Below are 18,040 nucleotides of genomic sequence, written 5' to 3' on the forward strand. Positions count from 1 at the left end.
TGTTTTAACAATAAAATTAAAGACCCTGATGATAACGTTGTCATTTCTTCTTCATACTTGAGGATATAAAGCATGTTCACATTTTTTTCATTTTCTTTACAAGGAAATTTCTCCATTTTTTCCTAGCTGTTTCTGATTCTGTTGGCTACTTTTCATACTGTCTTTACAGTATGAAAATAACTATTATTTATAATTATTTATTATTAATTATTAATTATTTTTAACTAATAATTATTTATTATTAAATTATTATTGTTTATAATTATAATTAGAAGCATTTATTACCAGCATTCATTAAATATCAAATGTCTATTCTTATTCATTTTAAATGTAGCTAAATTGATGCTCACTATTCGGCGCTGCTTGAATGCCTGCATCCAGAAAGCAATGAAGGAGAGTCTTCATGATAGTGGGGATGATGACGATGGTGATGATGAAGAACATGGAAGTGAAAGGGAGAACAGCAGTGTAAGATAGTACATTTTATGCAAAATTCTGGTAACTTGTTTTCAGTGCTGCTTAATGTCACACAGAATATGACAGAAAGTCTAAAGGAAGGCCCTTGGGCATCTCTGGAATTGGAAGGGTGGAACCACTGTTACTGGATTTTCATGTCCTGCAGCAGCAGAAATTTTTTCAGGTAGCTAGAATAAGATAGAAGGAATATGAAGCATATTTTAAATTATTAGTTGCCTAATTCTAGTGCTTATTATAAATTGGTTGGTTTTGCAGTTAAATTATTTTAAAAATTACCATTACAAGATATGTGAAGTTAGAGAGATTAAGACTGAATTGTGGAGTTCCTATTCTATGACAACCACAATGTCTTTTGTAAAGGGACTAGAAGGATTTTCAGTGTCTTTTAAGCCTTATTTTGATTTAAATTTCTATTTGAAAACATAATGGGTAATATCATCTAAGTGTTTGTATTTCAGGTGTTGGATAATGTGTTGTCAGTAAATGATGTGGCCAGCATGGCAAGCTTGTTGGAGATCACTGTAATACTCTGGAGAAGTATCCACAAAGCACTAGATCACAATGAAGATGCCAAAGATTATGCTATCAGGAAGTTTGCTTCTGTACTTCCTGAATATTTTAAAGTATTTCAGGTAAAGAAAGCCTAGATTTTCCTTTATTTTCTCAGTATTTTCTTCAGATGCTTTTATGTTTTATGTCTTTTATCTATTTTTATGGCATTAAATATTCTTTTTTATTGTTGCTATAAACTATAAACAGCACAAATTGGTAGAAACTATTCTCCAACTGCAGTGTCTGACTGATGAACCGTTATATAAATAGTCAGCTCAGAAATACTTATGCAATAAATTGCTCTCCTTGTAAGGTTTTTCTAGGGTTTTATTCTTTTGAATGCTTTAGAACTTTTGGGAAACAGTAAACACAAATGTGCCATTGCAGAATAAATACTCATTGTACATTGGAATCCACATATTTTTCTACCCACTGTCCCCCAGACTCTTCCACCAGCACCGCTTATGATTCAGCTGCAACTGAAGCAGCTGAGGCTCTGTTTTCACTGCATATGAGCTGGCAGAGTGCACTCACAGCCCAGAAAACCAAACATGTCCTTCTGACCTGCTGGAGTGAGTCCAAAGGAAGCCACCAAGATGAGAGGGATGGAGCACCTCTCCTAAATGGAAAGGCTAAAAGAATTTGGATTATTAAGCCTGGAAAAGAAAAGGCTTTGTAGTTTCCAGTGCCTGAAGGGAAAGAAAGACAGAGAGGGACTTTTTTCAAGGGAGTGTAGTGACAGGACAAGGGGCAGTGGATTCAAACTATGAGAAAGTAGGTTTAGATGAAATACTAGGAAGAAATTCTTTACTGTGAAAGTGGTGAGACACAGGCACAGGTTGTCCAGAGAAGCTGTGGATGCCCCATCCCTGGCAGTATTCAAGGCCAGCTTGGATGGGGCTTGGAACAACCTGGCTAAGTGGAAGGTGTCCCTGCCCATGGCAGGGTGGTTGGAACAAGATCTCTTTGTCCCTTCCAACCAAAACCATTCTGTGATTCTGAGGTTTCTGCTAATTTGAATACTCTCTAATGATCTGTTGATGCATTTATTTATTGCTTTGGTTTGATATAGGCAGTTAATTAAAATAAGTAATTTTCAAATTGTCAGTCTCCTTGCTGTAGTTTTTTTAGTGTTATTCTTGAGTAGGATGCCATCCTAAGAGTCGCCAGTAGTGGCTGCTGCTCCCAGAGTGAATTTGGAAGGATTACATACTGGATATCTTTTTCTCAGTTGATGGCTTTTATGTTGAAGTATCCTGAAATATGGTGGCTGTTCCACTGCAACTTTGCTTTAGATAATCAGGGAGTGAAAAGCAGCTCATTGCAACATATTATTCTGCAGCACAGATTTATGAGTGCTCTTTACCCTGAAAGCATTTGGAAGTTGTCAAAGACATTCCAAATCTTTTTGGGTTGAGGATGTAACATCCTTTCTGAAAGGGCCTGGTGAACAGACAAGATATCCAGCTTTAGCAAACAACCTCTTTGACTTTGATATTCTTATAGTGAGTAAGCAGCTTGGATGTAAAAGGACCTATCATCAAGGGGCTTAGTTCCTAAAAGGCTACAAACATACTGAAGCAGCCTGTCTCTCTCCTGAAAAAGCTACAAATATATTTTAAAAGTTCTTTTAAAAATATGAGCTCTAAAAACGGTTTTATATTTTGGAATGGCCAAGTAGGTGATAATTTCATTTGGCTGTTTCCATGAAGCTTGGACATAGAGAGAAATTATTTTTGAAGAGTTCTTAACGTAGATTGGTTTCTATATAACCTGAGTGAGATGATGTTGTGGCCCAGACCATGTATTATTTCATGTTGTAATGAATAATAGTGCATTAAACATTACCACTGTTATTTATATCAGAACCCTTTCCTTTAGAGTCTTTTTAATAAGTTTGTGGTGTGAATGAATATTCATTTAAGGCATTGGTTACTTGAGAGGAGTTAGATGGTGTCATGGTTGTGCAATTAAATCTTAGTCACACGGGGAAAAAAAGTTAGGTAGAGCTGCTATTTCTTTTGCAATGAGTATTAACTTAATGGATCCATGACTGATTATTCATGGTAGTTATTCTGGCAGTTTGTCAGAAAGCTGAAGGATACAACAATTGACCTCCAAAACCAAGAATCAGACATTTCAGATTGCAAGCTAATATTGATTTGAGTTTCTTTCAACTCCATTTGTAGTGAAAAAGGGAAATCTTTAATCTAAGAAAATGTAATCATAATTTCTCAGTACTCTCTTTAGTTTTGCTTGGATGTATGTACCTTCCATTTACATCATGTGGTGTAATTCTTTTATCCTAGGATGAGCGGTGCATGACTCCATTGGTTATTCTGGCATCCTTTATGCCCCCTGCTGCTATTCCTACATTCAGGTACTGTTTGGAAATCCAAAATGCAAATGACAAGAAATTTCTTGTTGGCTGTATTTGTTCATTTTTCACAGTCTGATATATTAAATGCCTATTTGGATAAATCAAGACCCTAAAAAACTGTGGTAAGTCAGTAAAATTAGTGATGTTCAAGTCTAAGTTGTTGGTGAATCCTTTGTTTGTATTATACTAATTGTTTTCTGCACTTAAGGGTGTAAAGATAATGTATCTTTTTGTCTGTTTGCTTTTAAGCTGTGGTGTGGTTTCCAGACTCAGAAATATTGACAGTGGAGCTAACCAAGGCAAATATTCTATCCTGATCGACTGCCTGTGCCGCTGGGGTCAAGTGGGGCACATTATGGAACTAGCCTGCGATTGGCTGTCTGACTCACTCACCCCAACAAAGGTCTGCATATGCATATGACCGGGAGTATAGGAATTGCCAGACTTCTTTAAGTCATCATACTTTTTAAAAATAGAATAAGACTTTTTAATGCTATGTTATTCTGCTTTGAAATCAGTTCTAAAGTCAGATACTAAGACTTGTACTGGTTTTGTGCTTCCTTGCTATTCAGAATACTAAAACATCTGAGCGTCGAGTACGTATCCACGTAACACAAGAATCAAAGCCAGACTTAGCAATTGACTACATTGAGTATTTATTGACTCATCCTGTCAATCGTGGTTGCCTCCTTTCTGTTCCTAAAAAGAAACTGAAGAACCTTTTGAAAATTCTTGGTGCTGCAAAGGTAATTTTCTCCTTATCATAAACAGTGTTTATAAAATCAGTGCTTAACATCATATATTGCCTGAGTCAAACTAAAGGCATGCAAGAATAAATAAATGAGATTCATGATCCCCTCTCCCTTTGTAAAAAGATTTTCCTTTTTATTTGTACTTCTGACAAGTACTCTAAACAGAAGTATAGTAGTTCAGAATTGTTTATAGATGGCAGATTTTAACCAGCTTCTCAGTTTTAGATATCTCGAAATTTTTGTGATCTAATGTTGAGTTTTTTTAAGGCACCTGACTTTCAGAATATGCAGATAAGGAACAGTCTGAAAATAAATTATGGCACTGCAAAATGGAAGTATTAAAGTATGCTTGTTGCTTTTTTGGGCTTGGTGCTTTGCTGTTTTTATGGGTTTGGAGGTTTTTTTTAACCTTTTGTTTAAAGCTGTTGAGGAAAGAAACATTTGAAAAAATTTTCTGAAAAATATAAATGTAAACCTTGATATTTCAGCGGGTTCTTGGCTCAATTCTGAAAGGAACAGATTCTGGTGTCTGGAATCAAGCAACCAGCCTAAGAGCCTTCAGTCTCTTTTGCAGATTGAGTATTCATCTTCAGCACAAGGTATGCATATAGCTTTCCAGAATAAGCTGGAGTTACAGTTGAGAGTATAAGAAAATTCAAAACCAACTGGAGACACAATTGATAAACTTCCCATTGTTTTTTTACAGTTTTCTGAAGAAGGAGAAGATTACCTTTCACTTCTGAAGGAGACAGGCGCTTGGATAGAAAGTCAAGTTGTACCTTTTATACTAGCAAGTGATCAAGAGAATGGCATTTCAAAACACAGTGATGTTTCTGAATTAATTATCCAGGTTAGAAGAATCTTATAATATAAATCAAGCTGCCTTCAGTTTGAAAAGGTGTAGTGTAGCAATTTGTATGCAGACAAACTGCACTGGCACTGGTGTCATCATTTACAGTGTCCCTTACCCCTGATCTTGATTTGTCCTTCAAAGAAAGCATTTGATGATATAATGTGGGTGACGTTTTAGCTAGTTCTGAATTGTTTTCTGTTGCATTCCTCTGACATTTCATTTAACCCAAGGTGGTTTTTAGCACTGAGCTTTTACCAGATTTTGGTGAAAGGAAAGATTTGGCTAACTTTGGTCCCAGTCAGTGTCCTTGAACAACTCAGTTCACATATACACAGACTGATTAAAAATTCTCACTCTGTCTATGTCTGTCTCATAATAATCTCTTTAGCATGTAACAACTCTGTGTCTGTAGGGAAAAGCTCTTTTTGTCTGCTTTTTGTCTGGTTTCAATTTTGCTATTAAAGGCAGGTAAGACGTCATATTTTGCCTCAGTACATGATAAGTATCAATGCCTTTGATCTGAGCCTGAGTAAAAAAGAGAGGATTTACTGCCTTTTGAGAAATCATTTGCTGTTGGGAAAGGGCAATGGAAACATTAGAAGGACAGCTTGGAATCTGTGCTTGTCAGCAGGTGTGAACTGAGTAACTGCAGTTAGTTACACCAGCTCTCAGGGCATCTTGGCTGAGAAATTGTGGTTTTACTATGTTTGAGTTTTGTTGAATGGTTACTTTACATAAAGTTTGGGTTTCCTATAATTTTGCACCTCTCTTCTAGGCCTACCTGACAGTGTGTAAAGATGTCATAATGGTGGGCCTGGGAAATGTCACGTTTCAAGCACACCTTTTAGAAATGACTCTTCTGATTATGCAAACAGGTACCCTATTTTGTACTAATAGCAACAACTACATTTATACTTAGCTGACTTTTCTTGTATTGGCAAGTTAGTTAATCCCTAACTTTTAAGGGTTGGAGGGAACACTGGATTCATTCTTAAAATATTAATTGGACTGTATGAAAATTTCAGCTAAGGGTTCTCAGAAACTAAATGTATTGTCTACACTTTTAAACTATCACTGTGTGTTGTATCTGAGTTTCATTCTAAGCTTGTACCTGATGAGTATCACAACTTTCATATTGTACTATTTTTCTCTAGAGAGAGGTGGCTTTTGTGCTCCAGTGTTGCTGTGTACGCTAAAAGAAATTATTGAAGCTTCTTTAAATCAGAATACTGAGACAGAGGAGGTGACAAACCTTTTCCACACTCTACAGAACGTCTTTCAGAAAATTTTAGAATGTGTGGCACATAGACTTAAGAAAGAACAGGAAGAAGGGTTTCAGGTATCGTATTACAGTTCAAATTGCTATGTAATTGCTAATGTGTAGATGAATCCATAATTTTTATGCAAAGGGGTATACTTAGACACTTTGGGGTTGTTACCTCACTATGACTTACTGTTTGGGTAGACATGTGATTAAATTTTCAGTTGAATTCTCTAAGTTTTCTTGTTACCAATTTTTTTTTTCCATTTTGGTCTCATCATGACAGCAGAACCTGTAAACTGCAGAACAAATTCCTTCTGTTCCAGTGATCCTGGACCTTGCTGGTACTTCTAGGTTGTTAATCTTATCTGCAATTAGATGAACTTCCTCAATCCAGAGCAAAGGATTTTTTTATATATGTTATGATCTTGGAGGGAGGAGAAATTTTCTTTCTTATTTATTTCTTTTTGCCAGAATGATACCAACTTTAAAATATGTATGATGTTCTAAAATTCTTGAAAATCTCACATCTTAACAGAAAAGTTGACTTCTTATATTTTAAAGCAGATACTAAATGTGTAGTAGTGAAATGGGTGGATCATTCTGGGAAATCTGACAATCTACTTTTCAGGACTCAAAAAACATTCAGTTCTTTTTTGTAAGAACCACTGCCTCGTTAATTTCTCTCAAATTTCTGAGTAGACTTCCCAGTTGTTGCTGATTCCCCCTCTGATCCCGTGTGACTAGGATACCTCAAAGATTTCAAGGTGTGGTCTGCACTTCACAGAGAGACTTGCTGGTATATTTCAATTATACTCAAGCAATATGAAAAGAAATATGTGTTTTTCTTTCTGGTTTTAGTTGATTCACTCTATTCAGATGCCTCTTGGAGAATTCATCCATTCACTGCAGTGCTGGCATTCCTTGTTCCCAGCAGTTCACCAGGGTATACTCTCCACTCTCTTGGCTTCAATAGTAGCAGAGATAAATTATGTGCTACAGAAGGTAAAGTTAATTCTGATTTTTCTATTTAACACTTTTCACTTTTTATGTGTTATGTTGGAGCAAAAGAGCTTTATTCAGAAAATTAGTCTTTGTATTGCAGATGAGGATTTTTGTGTGTGTTGGCATGGAGTAAACAGGAAATTTAATTTGCTATAATTTCATATTAGAGTTCATTGCTCAGATTTCTGACTGCAGTTGTGTAGGAACAGACTTGTCTGGGTACCTATTTCAGTATCTGCATTTGACAGGAGAACTTAGCAGTTAGGCAGTGTTGGAAATTAACAACGTGGGTTCTGGAATATTCCCTCTGTGCTTTTGTACTGGGACTGGCTGGGAAGGAGTCAGCTTTCCTCCCTGGAGTTCCTGTGCTGCTGTAGTTGGCATTTGTGGCCAAGACAGTGTTGAGGACACACCAGTTTGTTTTGGCTGTTGCTGAGCAGTGCTTGCAGAGTGTTCATGTCTCCTGGTTCCTTCACCTTCACTCTGAAAAAAAGGCTGTGTGTGTGAGGCTGAGAGGCGACACAGCCAAGACTGTGGTCCCAACCTGATCAAAGGCTTCTGCCACACCATACAATGTGTGTTCAGCAATTAGAGCTCAGGGAGAGAACAGGGGCTTGTTCTAAACTTACCTCACTTTGTCTCACCCAGATTAGGGAACTTTGGAAGTGAACTGATGTGTGACAGATTCCCATTCCATATTCTTGGAATGGTCCCATAAGGTTCTGTAGTTCTCTTTCAAAGCAGGCTGATGTCCTTCTTGGCATTCTCTGCTTCCATACAGAGACATTTCATGTGCTGCATCTCTTTTTTGGGTTTCTTTGGTTTTTGGTGCAGAGGATTTCCAAATATCTGATCTGTGTTGCTTTGGAAAGTAAAGAAAGAATCTCTAATATTGAAAAGAAAGTTGGACAGAGGTTATTTCATGTTCTGAAAGTCCAAGGAACCACAACTGTCCTTGAAGGAGAAGGGCAGTGTTCCCATCCCATTTTTCTAAAGCAGATAGTGTTAGAAGCAAATATGATTAGTGAGATTGGAAGCTTTGAGAACTAAAAAGGAAGAGCTGAGGCTCTTTAGTAGAGGCTGTACTTTTGCTGTGGGTTCTGGATGTGTCAGAAACTGAGCAAGAAACAGTTGCCAGAAAGTATCACAGAGCAGCTTTCAAGGGTCTGTTCCAGCCGGAACTGAAGGAGTACCAGCTGTTTGCCTGCAGATATTGATGTATCAGCTGAGAGACTGTAGGGTGACAGGTGCTCTTTACAGATGATGCAGAGGAAACATTACTGGGCTTGAATATACTGGAGGTTCATACTCATAGATTGTTTATTCCAGTCATTCATCTGAGCTGGTGTTTTCCCTGCCCCCAGGTTGTTGTAAATCAAAATTCACTTGTAACTAAATATTTGTCATACTATCCAGAACTTTATACCAAAAAGAGTAGGTATCCAGAAAATCACTGTCTCTGAAGTTACATTTAGAAATCATGGATGCACACGTCAAGTTGGACCCACAGAGGGGACTCATTTGTGTTTAATAGGTTGTGCCTTTATAAAGGGTGTAGTTAAATGAAATTTGTGGTGAAAGTAACTGCAGAGAATATTTGCCTTGTTACAATTACTGTTTATGCGGTTTAGTTTCAGTCATTCTTATTTAAATTAGTTTTGTTTATTTGGACACAACAGAGTTGGATTAAAGCTATTCAAAGGATACTTGTGAATGTTTTAATTATTTAAGGATAGGTCCTGGTTAGTGTAATTATTGAAATACAATATTCTCCATGCATATCTTTCTTGAGCTATAATGGTTGTTGACTTTTTATTCTGTTTAAGGCTTCCAGTGAAGAAGACTTGACTATGCCAAAGACTATTTCAGACCTTCCTCCTCTTTCAAGCAGTTTAATGGCTATAATTTTGAAGTCAGTTAATGTTGTCAGGTAAATGTTTCTATAATAATTTTTCCTAGGCTTTTGGTAATACAGAACAGTTTATATGTTGTCAATAAAATTTTAATTTCTGAATTCAAATAAACTTTGAGGAACTAGTTTCTTTCTAAATTTATTTGGACTATTTAATAATCCCCTTTTCTTGACATACTGCCTGTAGATATTGATTGCTGGGGTTGAGTCCATTTTTTTAACCAAGAGTTCTTCTTATTTACAAGACTGTTAATCATGACGAGTTTTTTAATGATACATCTTGGCTTGCTTCTTTCATTATGATACTTATAAAGCTGAGTCTCCTCAACACAGAGGTATTAAGATGAGATAAAATATTTGCCAGAAATAGAATTAATCCTTTAGTTGAACATCTGCAATGAGATACCTATGGCTGTATTAAAGTCACAGCATTCAACATAGAAAGTATCTGAGTGCTAAAAGCCTGCAAAAGTGAGCTTGTGTTATTTATTTTTTAAGATTTAAACTGAGGGGGAGGGTATTTGCTATATTTAGTGAGGGCTCTGAATATCTTTTAAAAGTATCACAACTGAATTTCATTTTGCATGGTTTGTTCATACTCAATTTTTCTTTACATGACTGTACACACTAGACTTGTTTTAAATTATAAAGGGGCTTAGAAGTCCTACTTCTCTCCCTGACTTACCACAACTAATTCCTCTTCTTAGCCTCCTCATCTGACAGGCATTGAATATCCCTGTCTCTCCTGTCATGAGGTGTTTTTTTTCTTCTCAGTCCTTCTCTAATTCTAGCTGAACTTGCAAAACAAAAGACTCCAGAGACTCTAGCAACAGTCCAGCTAATCCAAATCTTGCACTTGCTCGAGGCAGCAGCTCTCCATCAAGGTCTTCTCTTCTAGTGAAACAACTATTTTACACATCTCTTTTCAAAAGAGATGCAGAAAATCAGTTAATTCTTCTGAAACTTTTTCTTGTAGTAATCAAGGTGAATCTTGTCCATTCTTGGTGGAAAAAACTGCAAGTTTGGTACAAATTGTTTCTGAGTACTTGGGAAAAAATGTATCTTCTATAATTTATCTTTTTGGAGCAAAGATTTGGAGATAATTTCCATCTGGTTCTACTGGTGCCTCAGAATTGAGACTGCTTTTAAGGCTCTTTCATAAATCTGTATTGATAGGCTATAATCAGAATCCAGTAGCAAATAATTTGGTGTTTCAGAAATCTTTATGTCAACATGAATGCCTTTGACTTTAGAAAATCTGATGTGTCTTCTCTGTGAGCTCACAGTCATCTTGCTCTGAGTTCTGCAGAATCTGTTTTATTTTCAGTGCTAACCAGTCAGCCTCTAGCACTGAATTTCAATCCCCATAGCAGTGATAATAGTGGGAAGCTTGGCAATGCCTGTCCAATTGTGTGAGTATTCTCCATTTTAGTAGGAAACTATCTGTATAAAGACTATTTCAGACCTTCCCCCTCTTTCAAGCAGTTTAATGGCTGTAATTTTTAAGTCAGTTAATGTTGTATATTAATTTTTTCAAGGTTTTTGCTAATATAGAATGGTTTTTATGTTGTCAATAAAATTTTAATTTTTAAATTCAAATAAATGTTGAATAACCGTTTTTTGAATTTACCTCTGAACCTTATATGTTTTTTTAAATAGCTTGTTGCTCTGTTCTATTTTCTTTGCCTGCAGGCTCATATGACCTTTTTTTGGAGGGAGGTGGGGAAAGGCAGCTGAAGTGAGTCTTGTTACAGGTTAATGAAATTCCAGTGTTCCTTCATGGGGGTTAAGAGTGTGCTTAGTGACCCAAACAATGCTAACAATGAAGTCAGGACTCTGATCCCAGTAGTGTCTGTTAGCAATTTAAGGCCAAGGTGAAATGGAATCAATGCTTAGTCATGTTAGTCCACAATGATACAATGAAACTGATGCTATGCCTGAGCAACTTCGTAATGCTTATTTCTGAAGCTAAAGATTTTTCATCTTTCTCAGCTCTTAGAAGCAATATTTGAATTTCTGCAGAAGGTTTTTACTGAATTGGTTCTTAACTCTATATTTCATTTTGATATCTTAGCACAATAAAAGCCAGAACAATTGAAGTCAGAACTGGCAATGTATGATGTTCTGTTTTCATAACAGATAATAATATTGTAAAGGTATTTTGAAATATGTTAGGGAAAGTTACTGTAATGTAAAATTGCTGCTCTCAGTTTCCCCTTTAGCTGATCACAGAACATTTAGCTATGTGCTCTGAGGATACCAGGATCTCTTCCATCTCCTGTTTTATCCATCTTGTTCTTTTATTTTTCTCTGGTTTTGAGAATTGCTTCTGAGTTAAATTTGGGATTTTTACCACAAACACTAATGACCAGTTACTGTTTCCATCCTGTGGTATTGACTTATTCCCTAGTGCAGTTCAGTTTGGTTGTTAGACCTCATCTGTGACTCTCATTTCATTTCTCTTACCTTGACATATATCCCAAAACACCACTAGAGTTTGCTGGTAATACTTTCATCTCATGCTAGAGGTGAAAAAATCTCTTAAGATACATATTGGGTTAGTATTTTACAAGGAGCTGCTGTCATGGTCCTGCTATTCAGTTATTTAGTTTCAGTAAAGAAAATGTTGCTTGGAAGTGTTTCAGGACATTGTTTAGTTAAAAATTATCTTCACTGGGTTGTAATTGGAAGATCATCTATTTTAATATTAATGAGAAACACATTTAAGGTCAAAATGTTAAGTCTGAGTAGGTACTAGCAATGGAGTTACATACCAGTGGAGCTATAGAATATATTTTTTCTAACTTCAGTAGAAATTTGAGTTAGAAATTTCAGTACAAATTCTGTGAATTAAATTCCAGTAGAACCACTGTTTTTTTCATGGATCGACTTTCCTAAAATATACCACAAGCTCTTCAATTTTCTTAACAGCCAGTTTTTCTGTTTGCAGACTTCCTTATTTTCTTCCCAAGCAATTTACCATGCTTTGATATTCTCAGTTCCAGAGACACATGGTTTTCAGTTACCCAATCACACTGCTTTGTCCTGCATGGTATCTTTGAAGCTGTGGTGGCAGGGTAGCATAATTACAAATATGTTCTGTTCAGTTCTATTTTGAAAGAAATATGGTTTATAACACATTTTTTCTTTATTTTTTGCCTTAGGTCAATTTTAAATGAATTAATGGAGTACATTCTCTCTGAAGGAATCGAAGGGATTTTTAGTCTAACAGCTACTGTCTGCATTGTGAATATAATTAAAGGTCAGTTAAAACATTTTTGTCCTTTTTCTATCTTTCTTTTTATGTACTACATTGAAACACACAGTAGTTAATCCAGGACAGTGAAAATCCAATTTAATATCTAATCTTCCATTAAGCAATCTTCTATGGTTAAAGTTAGTCTATGAAAATATGGAAGGGTGGGGTTGTTTTCTTGAAAAAATATTATTGTTGTCCAACATTTCAACTCGTTTCAAATAGGTGGTAAGCACAAAACTTCACTTCTAAAGGATATTGCACCTGCCATTCAAAGGAAATTGATAGTATGCAAGGATGCTGCCACAGGAGAATTCAGCAGTGCTGAAAGGTAGGTGTACAGTGGGAAAGGAGCACTGAGCTCTCCTATCCCCTCTCTGCAATAATTGGTTCTGTTCTGTACTTACGTAACACTGTTAGAACATTCTGAGTGATTGACTGCAAGGTTTAAAACACTGAGGGGGGGGAAGTGGGAGGTATTGAGCCCTGCACAGTATTAAATTTCCTGCCCTTATATCTGCTGTGATTGCAATCTTTACATATTTAGCTTCGGGCTTTTTTCATTTAATTTGAATGTGTTATCACTTGATCCTGTATATTGCAGGATTCACTTCTGAAGTCCAGGTCTGTTTGCAGCAGGGGTAGAACAAAACAAATAGTCCAGTTACTATTTCTTATTACTAGAAGATTTTTCTCCCACACTTTGGTATTGGATATATGAATCCAAACCTATGCAGGCAGGAAATATTTACCTGAGTATAACAATGACTTTGAGACCTTTCCACAGGTGATTTTATTTTGCTTTTTTTGGTGGGGGGGATTTCAACTGTCATATCTGGTATATCTTTTGTGAAAAATTTTTTGAAAGTGATTGACTGCATTGTATTTGTAATCAGTTATCTCAGCCCTGTCTAGAGAATCATGATGATTACTTTAGCCTTTAGTGTCTTACTTAAGTCTTAAAATTTGGGATCTGATTTCAGCCTAGTTATTGAATAGCCCATGGAATCAAAAAGTGTGCAAAGGAGCCATTAATAAGCATAAATACAGAATGTGAAGAAACCACACTGGGTTTATGGACATTAATCCAAAGTTACTGAGAAAGTTTGCAATGCACCACAGAGGCCTGAACATGCAGAGGCCCTTGCAGTCTTTCATTCTTCAAACTAGTGATCCTTACTATTCAGTCAAACAATGGCTGTAGAGTAGACAGACTTTAAAATAAAAAAAAAAAACCAAAACAAAGACTCCCAAACAAGCCAAAAAGCCCATTGTATAGGAACCTCATTGTATAGGAGCTTCATGGCTCTCCCAGCCTGAGCACACTTCCCCAGTGTGCTCTCGTGGATCCCTGGCCTAAGGCACGTTGTTCTCTGGCATTTTAGTGACTTGACATAGACATTGGTGGCTGAACTGTGCCTCCATCCAGAGGATGGTGCTCTGGGGACCCTTCCAGAGTCTTCCTACCTGAAAGAGGCCTGCAGGAAAGCTGGAGAATTGCTTGGTTGTGAACAAAAAGGCCTTTGGTCAGGACCTAGCTTAGAAACAGAATCAAACATAAATAAATAAAACCCCATTCTTTTTCCCCTGAAATTATTTTACGATGGGTTTCCAAGTATCCTACTACAATATTTTTAATAATAATAATAATAATAATCATCATCATCATCATCATCTGGAAAAGAGGGAGAGCAGCAGGGCATCATGTTTCAGTTTGCACTTCTAATCAAGACAGTAGAAAAAACTGTTAAATTAAAGTGAATCTTAACATGATTAAATAAATAGGCACATTAAAGTGAATAATTGCTGCCACTTGAGAGCACTACTAACTATAAATTTCAGTGAGAACACAGATAATTGCTTTATGAATCTATATGATCGTCCCTGCCCAGTGAACTGGGACAAATCAACTTGCATGTTGGGGCAGATGAAGAGTATAAGATGCTACACAGTGTCTTAATTTCATGATGTATGAGTAGCTACCTTTGTATAATACCAGTCCAGGAGACAGTTGCAGACAAAATTCAAGGGTTAGGGATATGAATATGATAATGGGAATGGGATTTTTCTGTGAATCAGAATTGTACTATAATGAAATCCAGAAGCTATCACACAGCTTTGCAGAATTTGTGGGGGATTCATATTTGTACAGTTATGTTGGGCATTTTTCCTCTCCAGAAAGGTAAAATAATTGATGCTGGAAAGAGGTTTGGAGGAAGTTCTGCAGTGATTAGGTTTTACATGATGAATTAAAGTGTGCTTGCAGTCTCACAGCTAAGACAGAACGTCAGACTAGGCTGGGCCTCTGGTGGCTTCTGATGTGCCATTTGTAGTGCTTTGCTGCTTGTGTGCTAATGTACAGCTAAAATGTGATTATACATGGTCTGAAGCATGCCCTATTGTTTGTAAACTATTTTATCATCCTACTCAACTTACCAAAGTTTAGTTATGGTATGCTGCAAGCTATATCTCTGGTCATTAATATGATGACAGACCTCTGACACACACTACTGTGCTGCTGCTTGCTAAAATACATTACTGGGTTTTAACTCATTCTTAATAATATTACTGTTTTTTGCTTCTGAATGCATTATCTCCTAATAACTCCTTGAGGGATTATTTTATTCAATATCCAGGTATACCAGGAAATGGTGACATTCTTTAATTTCCCAAGAGAACTGGTATTCTGTGCCAGCATCTTAACTTCAGACTTAGGAGTAATCTCTTACATATTAGCAATGAAAGAAAAAAGTAAAAATGCTGTCTAGTATAGTAATTAAGGTGCTGTCGCACTAATTGTCGTACTAATTCAGAAGCAAAACTTTTCAGTGCAATTTAGTCTTCCCTTTTCAGCTGAGTTAGTGGTTTCAGATGGTCCTGTGGGTCTGCATTTTTAAAATGCTGTTCAGTGCATTTAAAAACTCTGGACAACATACTGTATATTGAGAGAATTTCCTCAAAAGTAATGGCACGCACATTAATTTGGTTTATAAAATGCAAATACTTATGCCTAACACAAAAAATGCAGATAAAGCTGTCAATGCAGCCATTTGGAGGCTAAAGAAAAATGTCTAACGTTCTGTAAAACCTAATGTGCTATAGGATAATAACTCTTACTTAATACTGTGTATTTACTTTATTTAGCATTTTGATATATGAGTATTAGAATTTAAATTTAGCTAATGGCTGTGCTGAAAGATATTTCTTTAGTATTATTATTTAGCTAGCTCCCAAATTCTTAATTGCACTCTCATTGCATGTGTAAATTATGGCTCTTGAATTGTTTTGGTTTATAACTCTGGGTATGATTTCTCTGCCTCCCATCTTTAAATTCTCTAGAAAGGTACTTGGTAAAACTGACTTCAGCTTGTCTGTTTGGGAAGAGCACAGTTATCCCAATTGATGCCTTTTGGCCATTGTGCCAATGGTCCCATATTAAAAATCCATTGGTTTTTTTAGCCTTAAACTGTAACAAAATAAAATTTATACAAAGCAGCATTGCACCTAAACCCACAGAACTTAACTAATTATTCACATTCTGCAGTACCTTGTAGCACTACCTTACTTGGACACTGGAGTTTCATTCTGGTTTAAAGGCTGTGGCACTGTAGAGAGGAGTGTGTAATTAGAGTCAGAGCCGGACTAAGAGGAGGGTGAGGGCAGCTGGATGAGGCAGCTGCTAATAAGGATAAGATAGAAAGCTCAGGCTGGGAAAAAAAGTTGCCACGGGTGAGAACAAAAATTATAAAGACTGAACAGAGAGGAAGAAATGAAGAAAGTAAAAGAATGAAAAGTGATCTTAGAATGAATTACCTGTAAAGGATTTCACTGTTTTGTTTGAACAAAAGAGTTACAATGCTGTGCAGAAAACAAGTGGGTTCTTTAACTAGATGATGAAATATTAGAAAATGTGCTTGAATTGACACAGTAATTTAAACTGGTTTGCTCCTGGTTATTCTAGAGACAGAGCTGATCAGCATAAAATATGGAAAAGTTGAAAGAAAAAGGATCCAGCTATTTCAAAAGTAATTTGTAAAGGCATTTTACTAAACTAATATGGACTAACTGGTCAAAGAAATCATGTGGTAGCTGTCCTCTGAGAATCAAATAGCTGAGGATTGATTTGGCATTTAGCATTTCTAATTCTGTTATGCATTGTTTTATGGCATTTCAGATTCCTGTATGAATCATCTCTGAAAATTTTGGATGAGTTTTTGAATCCTTGAGCACACAGAAGCTTTTGTCATGAAAATTGAAGGAAGATGTATTGCTTTTTAAAAAACTTGTATTGTAAACTTGTGAATTGTTTAAGATTGTTTCATTTAAAGCAAGCAAAATGTATAAAAATGTATAGAAGAAATTATGTAATAGTACAGATTTTTCAACAGCTGCAAAGTTATTATTCTGTATAAAAATGTCTTCTTGGGGGGAGTGTAAAAACAGTATTTTTGTATCTTTGTTTTTGTAAAACAAATAAAATTGTATCATAGATACTCTTGAGACTGAGGTCACTCAGTCCCTGGGAGAACTAGACCATATTTCTAAGGGTTATGGAAATGAGTCTTACTTGGAGATATGTGAGGGTCAAAATGGTGATTTGGAATAGCCATCATGGCTTTACCAAGGACAAACTCTGCCTTATCAACCTGATTTCCTTCCCTTTTGTAGAACAAGAGAGAGCACAGAATGTCCTGTTTCCTATCCTTGGTGAAGACTTTTACACAGTCTTGTATCCTTAGAGCCAAACTGGAGGGAGATGGGATGGAGGGGTAGACTTGGAAGATGAGTGGGAAACTGGCTGGACCATCAGAGTAGAAGAATAATCTGCTAAGGGTTGAGATTGCCACACTGGCAGCTGTGGGTGTGGCACTGCTGAGGGCAGGCCCTGCTGCCAGGGCTGATTGGTGACAGGGTGAGCAGCAGCCTTGGACTGATGGCAGATGACAGCAGCTGGGAGCCACAGCTGACACCGAGGGGCATCTCCTGCTGTTCAGCAAAGACCTGGACCTGATGGACAAATCCTACACCACTCACGCAGGCACCTGCACGAGGGCAGCTTCTTGCTGCCTGCACCTGCCTGCAGGAAGATAAAGGACAGACTTTCCCCAGAGATGAATGGAGGAGAATATGAGGCTACAGAAACAACTTGAGCAAGAGTTTCCTGTTGGACATGAAAAACAATCATTATGAGAGTGAATTTGAACTGGAAGAGGTTACTCAGAAAACCTGTGGGAATACCCATCCTTGGAGATGTGCAGAACTTGGCTGACAAGGAGGACTCTGACCTTCCATGGTATCACAGCTTTGGACTTAACCCTTCTGAGCTGGGGATTGGATCAGATTCTCCCTGAGCTTCCTCATGATTTGAATATTCAGGTGATTCAGTACCCACTCCACTAGGGGAAGGTGTCTTAACTATTAAATACATATTTAAGTAATATATAAATTATTTTATATTTAGCTATTTTTAAAAAATTTGGCTATTTTGATAAGTTAGTACTAATGATGCAGATAATGCAGGCATCTAAGCCACTTATTTAATTTTCTCCATGCTCTCCCAAGACTAAGACAGAGTCTTCATTCTTGATTAAG

General features: G+C 36.7%; 1 protein-coding gene across 1 annotated transcript in view; it reads left to right on the top strand.

Moving 5' to 3' along the window:
- NCAPG2 (non-SMC condensin II complex subunit G2) overlaps nucleotides 1-16,941 on the top strand; it is a 42,944-nt gene extending 26,003 nt beyond the window's left edge. The window contains exons 15-28 of the mRNA XM_005528536.3: nucleotides 335-468; nucleotides 936-1,109; nucleotides 3,339-3,409; nucleotides 3,659-3,812; nucleotides 3,982-4,155; nucleotides 4,650-4,760; nucleotides 4,868-5,011; nucleotides 5,790-5,889; nucleotides 6,169-6,353; nucleotides 7,137-7,280; nucleotides 9,107-9,210; nucleotides 12,357-12,454; nucleotides 12,674-12,779; nucleotides 16,623-16,941. Of these exons, the coding sequence (XP_005528593.2) occupies nucleotides 335-468; nucleotides 936-1,109; nucleotides 3,339-3,409; nucleotides 3,659-3,812; nucleotides 3,982-4,155; nucleotides 4,650-4,760; nucleotides 4,868-5,011; nucleotides 5,790-5,889; nucleotides 6,169-6,353; nucleotides 7,137-7,280; nucleotides 9,107-9,210; nucleotides 12,357-12,454; nucleotides 12,674-12,779; nucleotides 16,623-16,674 (1,751 nt within the window). The 3' untranslated portion in view covers nucleotides 16,675-16,941. The remainder of the gene's footprint in view (nucleotides 1-334; nucleotides 469-935; nucleotides 1,110-3,338; nucleotides 3,410-3,658; nucleotides 3,813-3,981; nucleotides 4,156-4,649; nucleotides 4,761-4,867; nucleotides 5,012-5,789; nucleotides 5,890-6,168; nucleotides 6,354-7,136; nucleotides 7,281-9,106; nucleotides 9,211-12,356; nucleotides 12,455-12,673; nucleotides 12,780-16,622) is intronic.
- The last annotated feature ends 1,099 nt before the right edge of the window (nucleotides 16,942-18,040 follow it).

Source organism: Pseudopodoces humilis, chromosome 1 (genome assembly GCF_049639895.1).
Source record: "Pseudopodoces humilis isolate 2021_Gansu_Grassland_sample_001 chromosome 1, ASM4963989v1, whole genome shotgun sequence".
Taxonomy (NCBI): Eukaryota; Metazoa; Chordata; class Aves; order Passeriformes; family Paridae; genus Pseudopodoces; species Pseudopodoces humilis.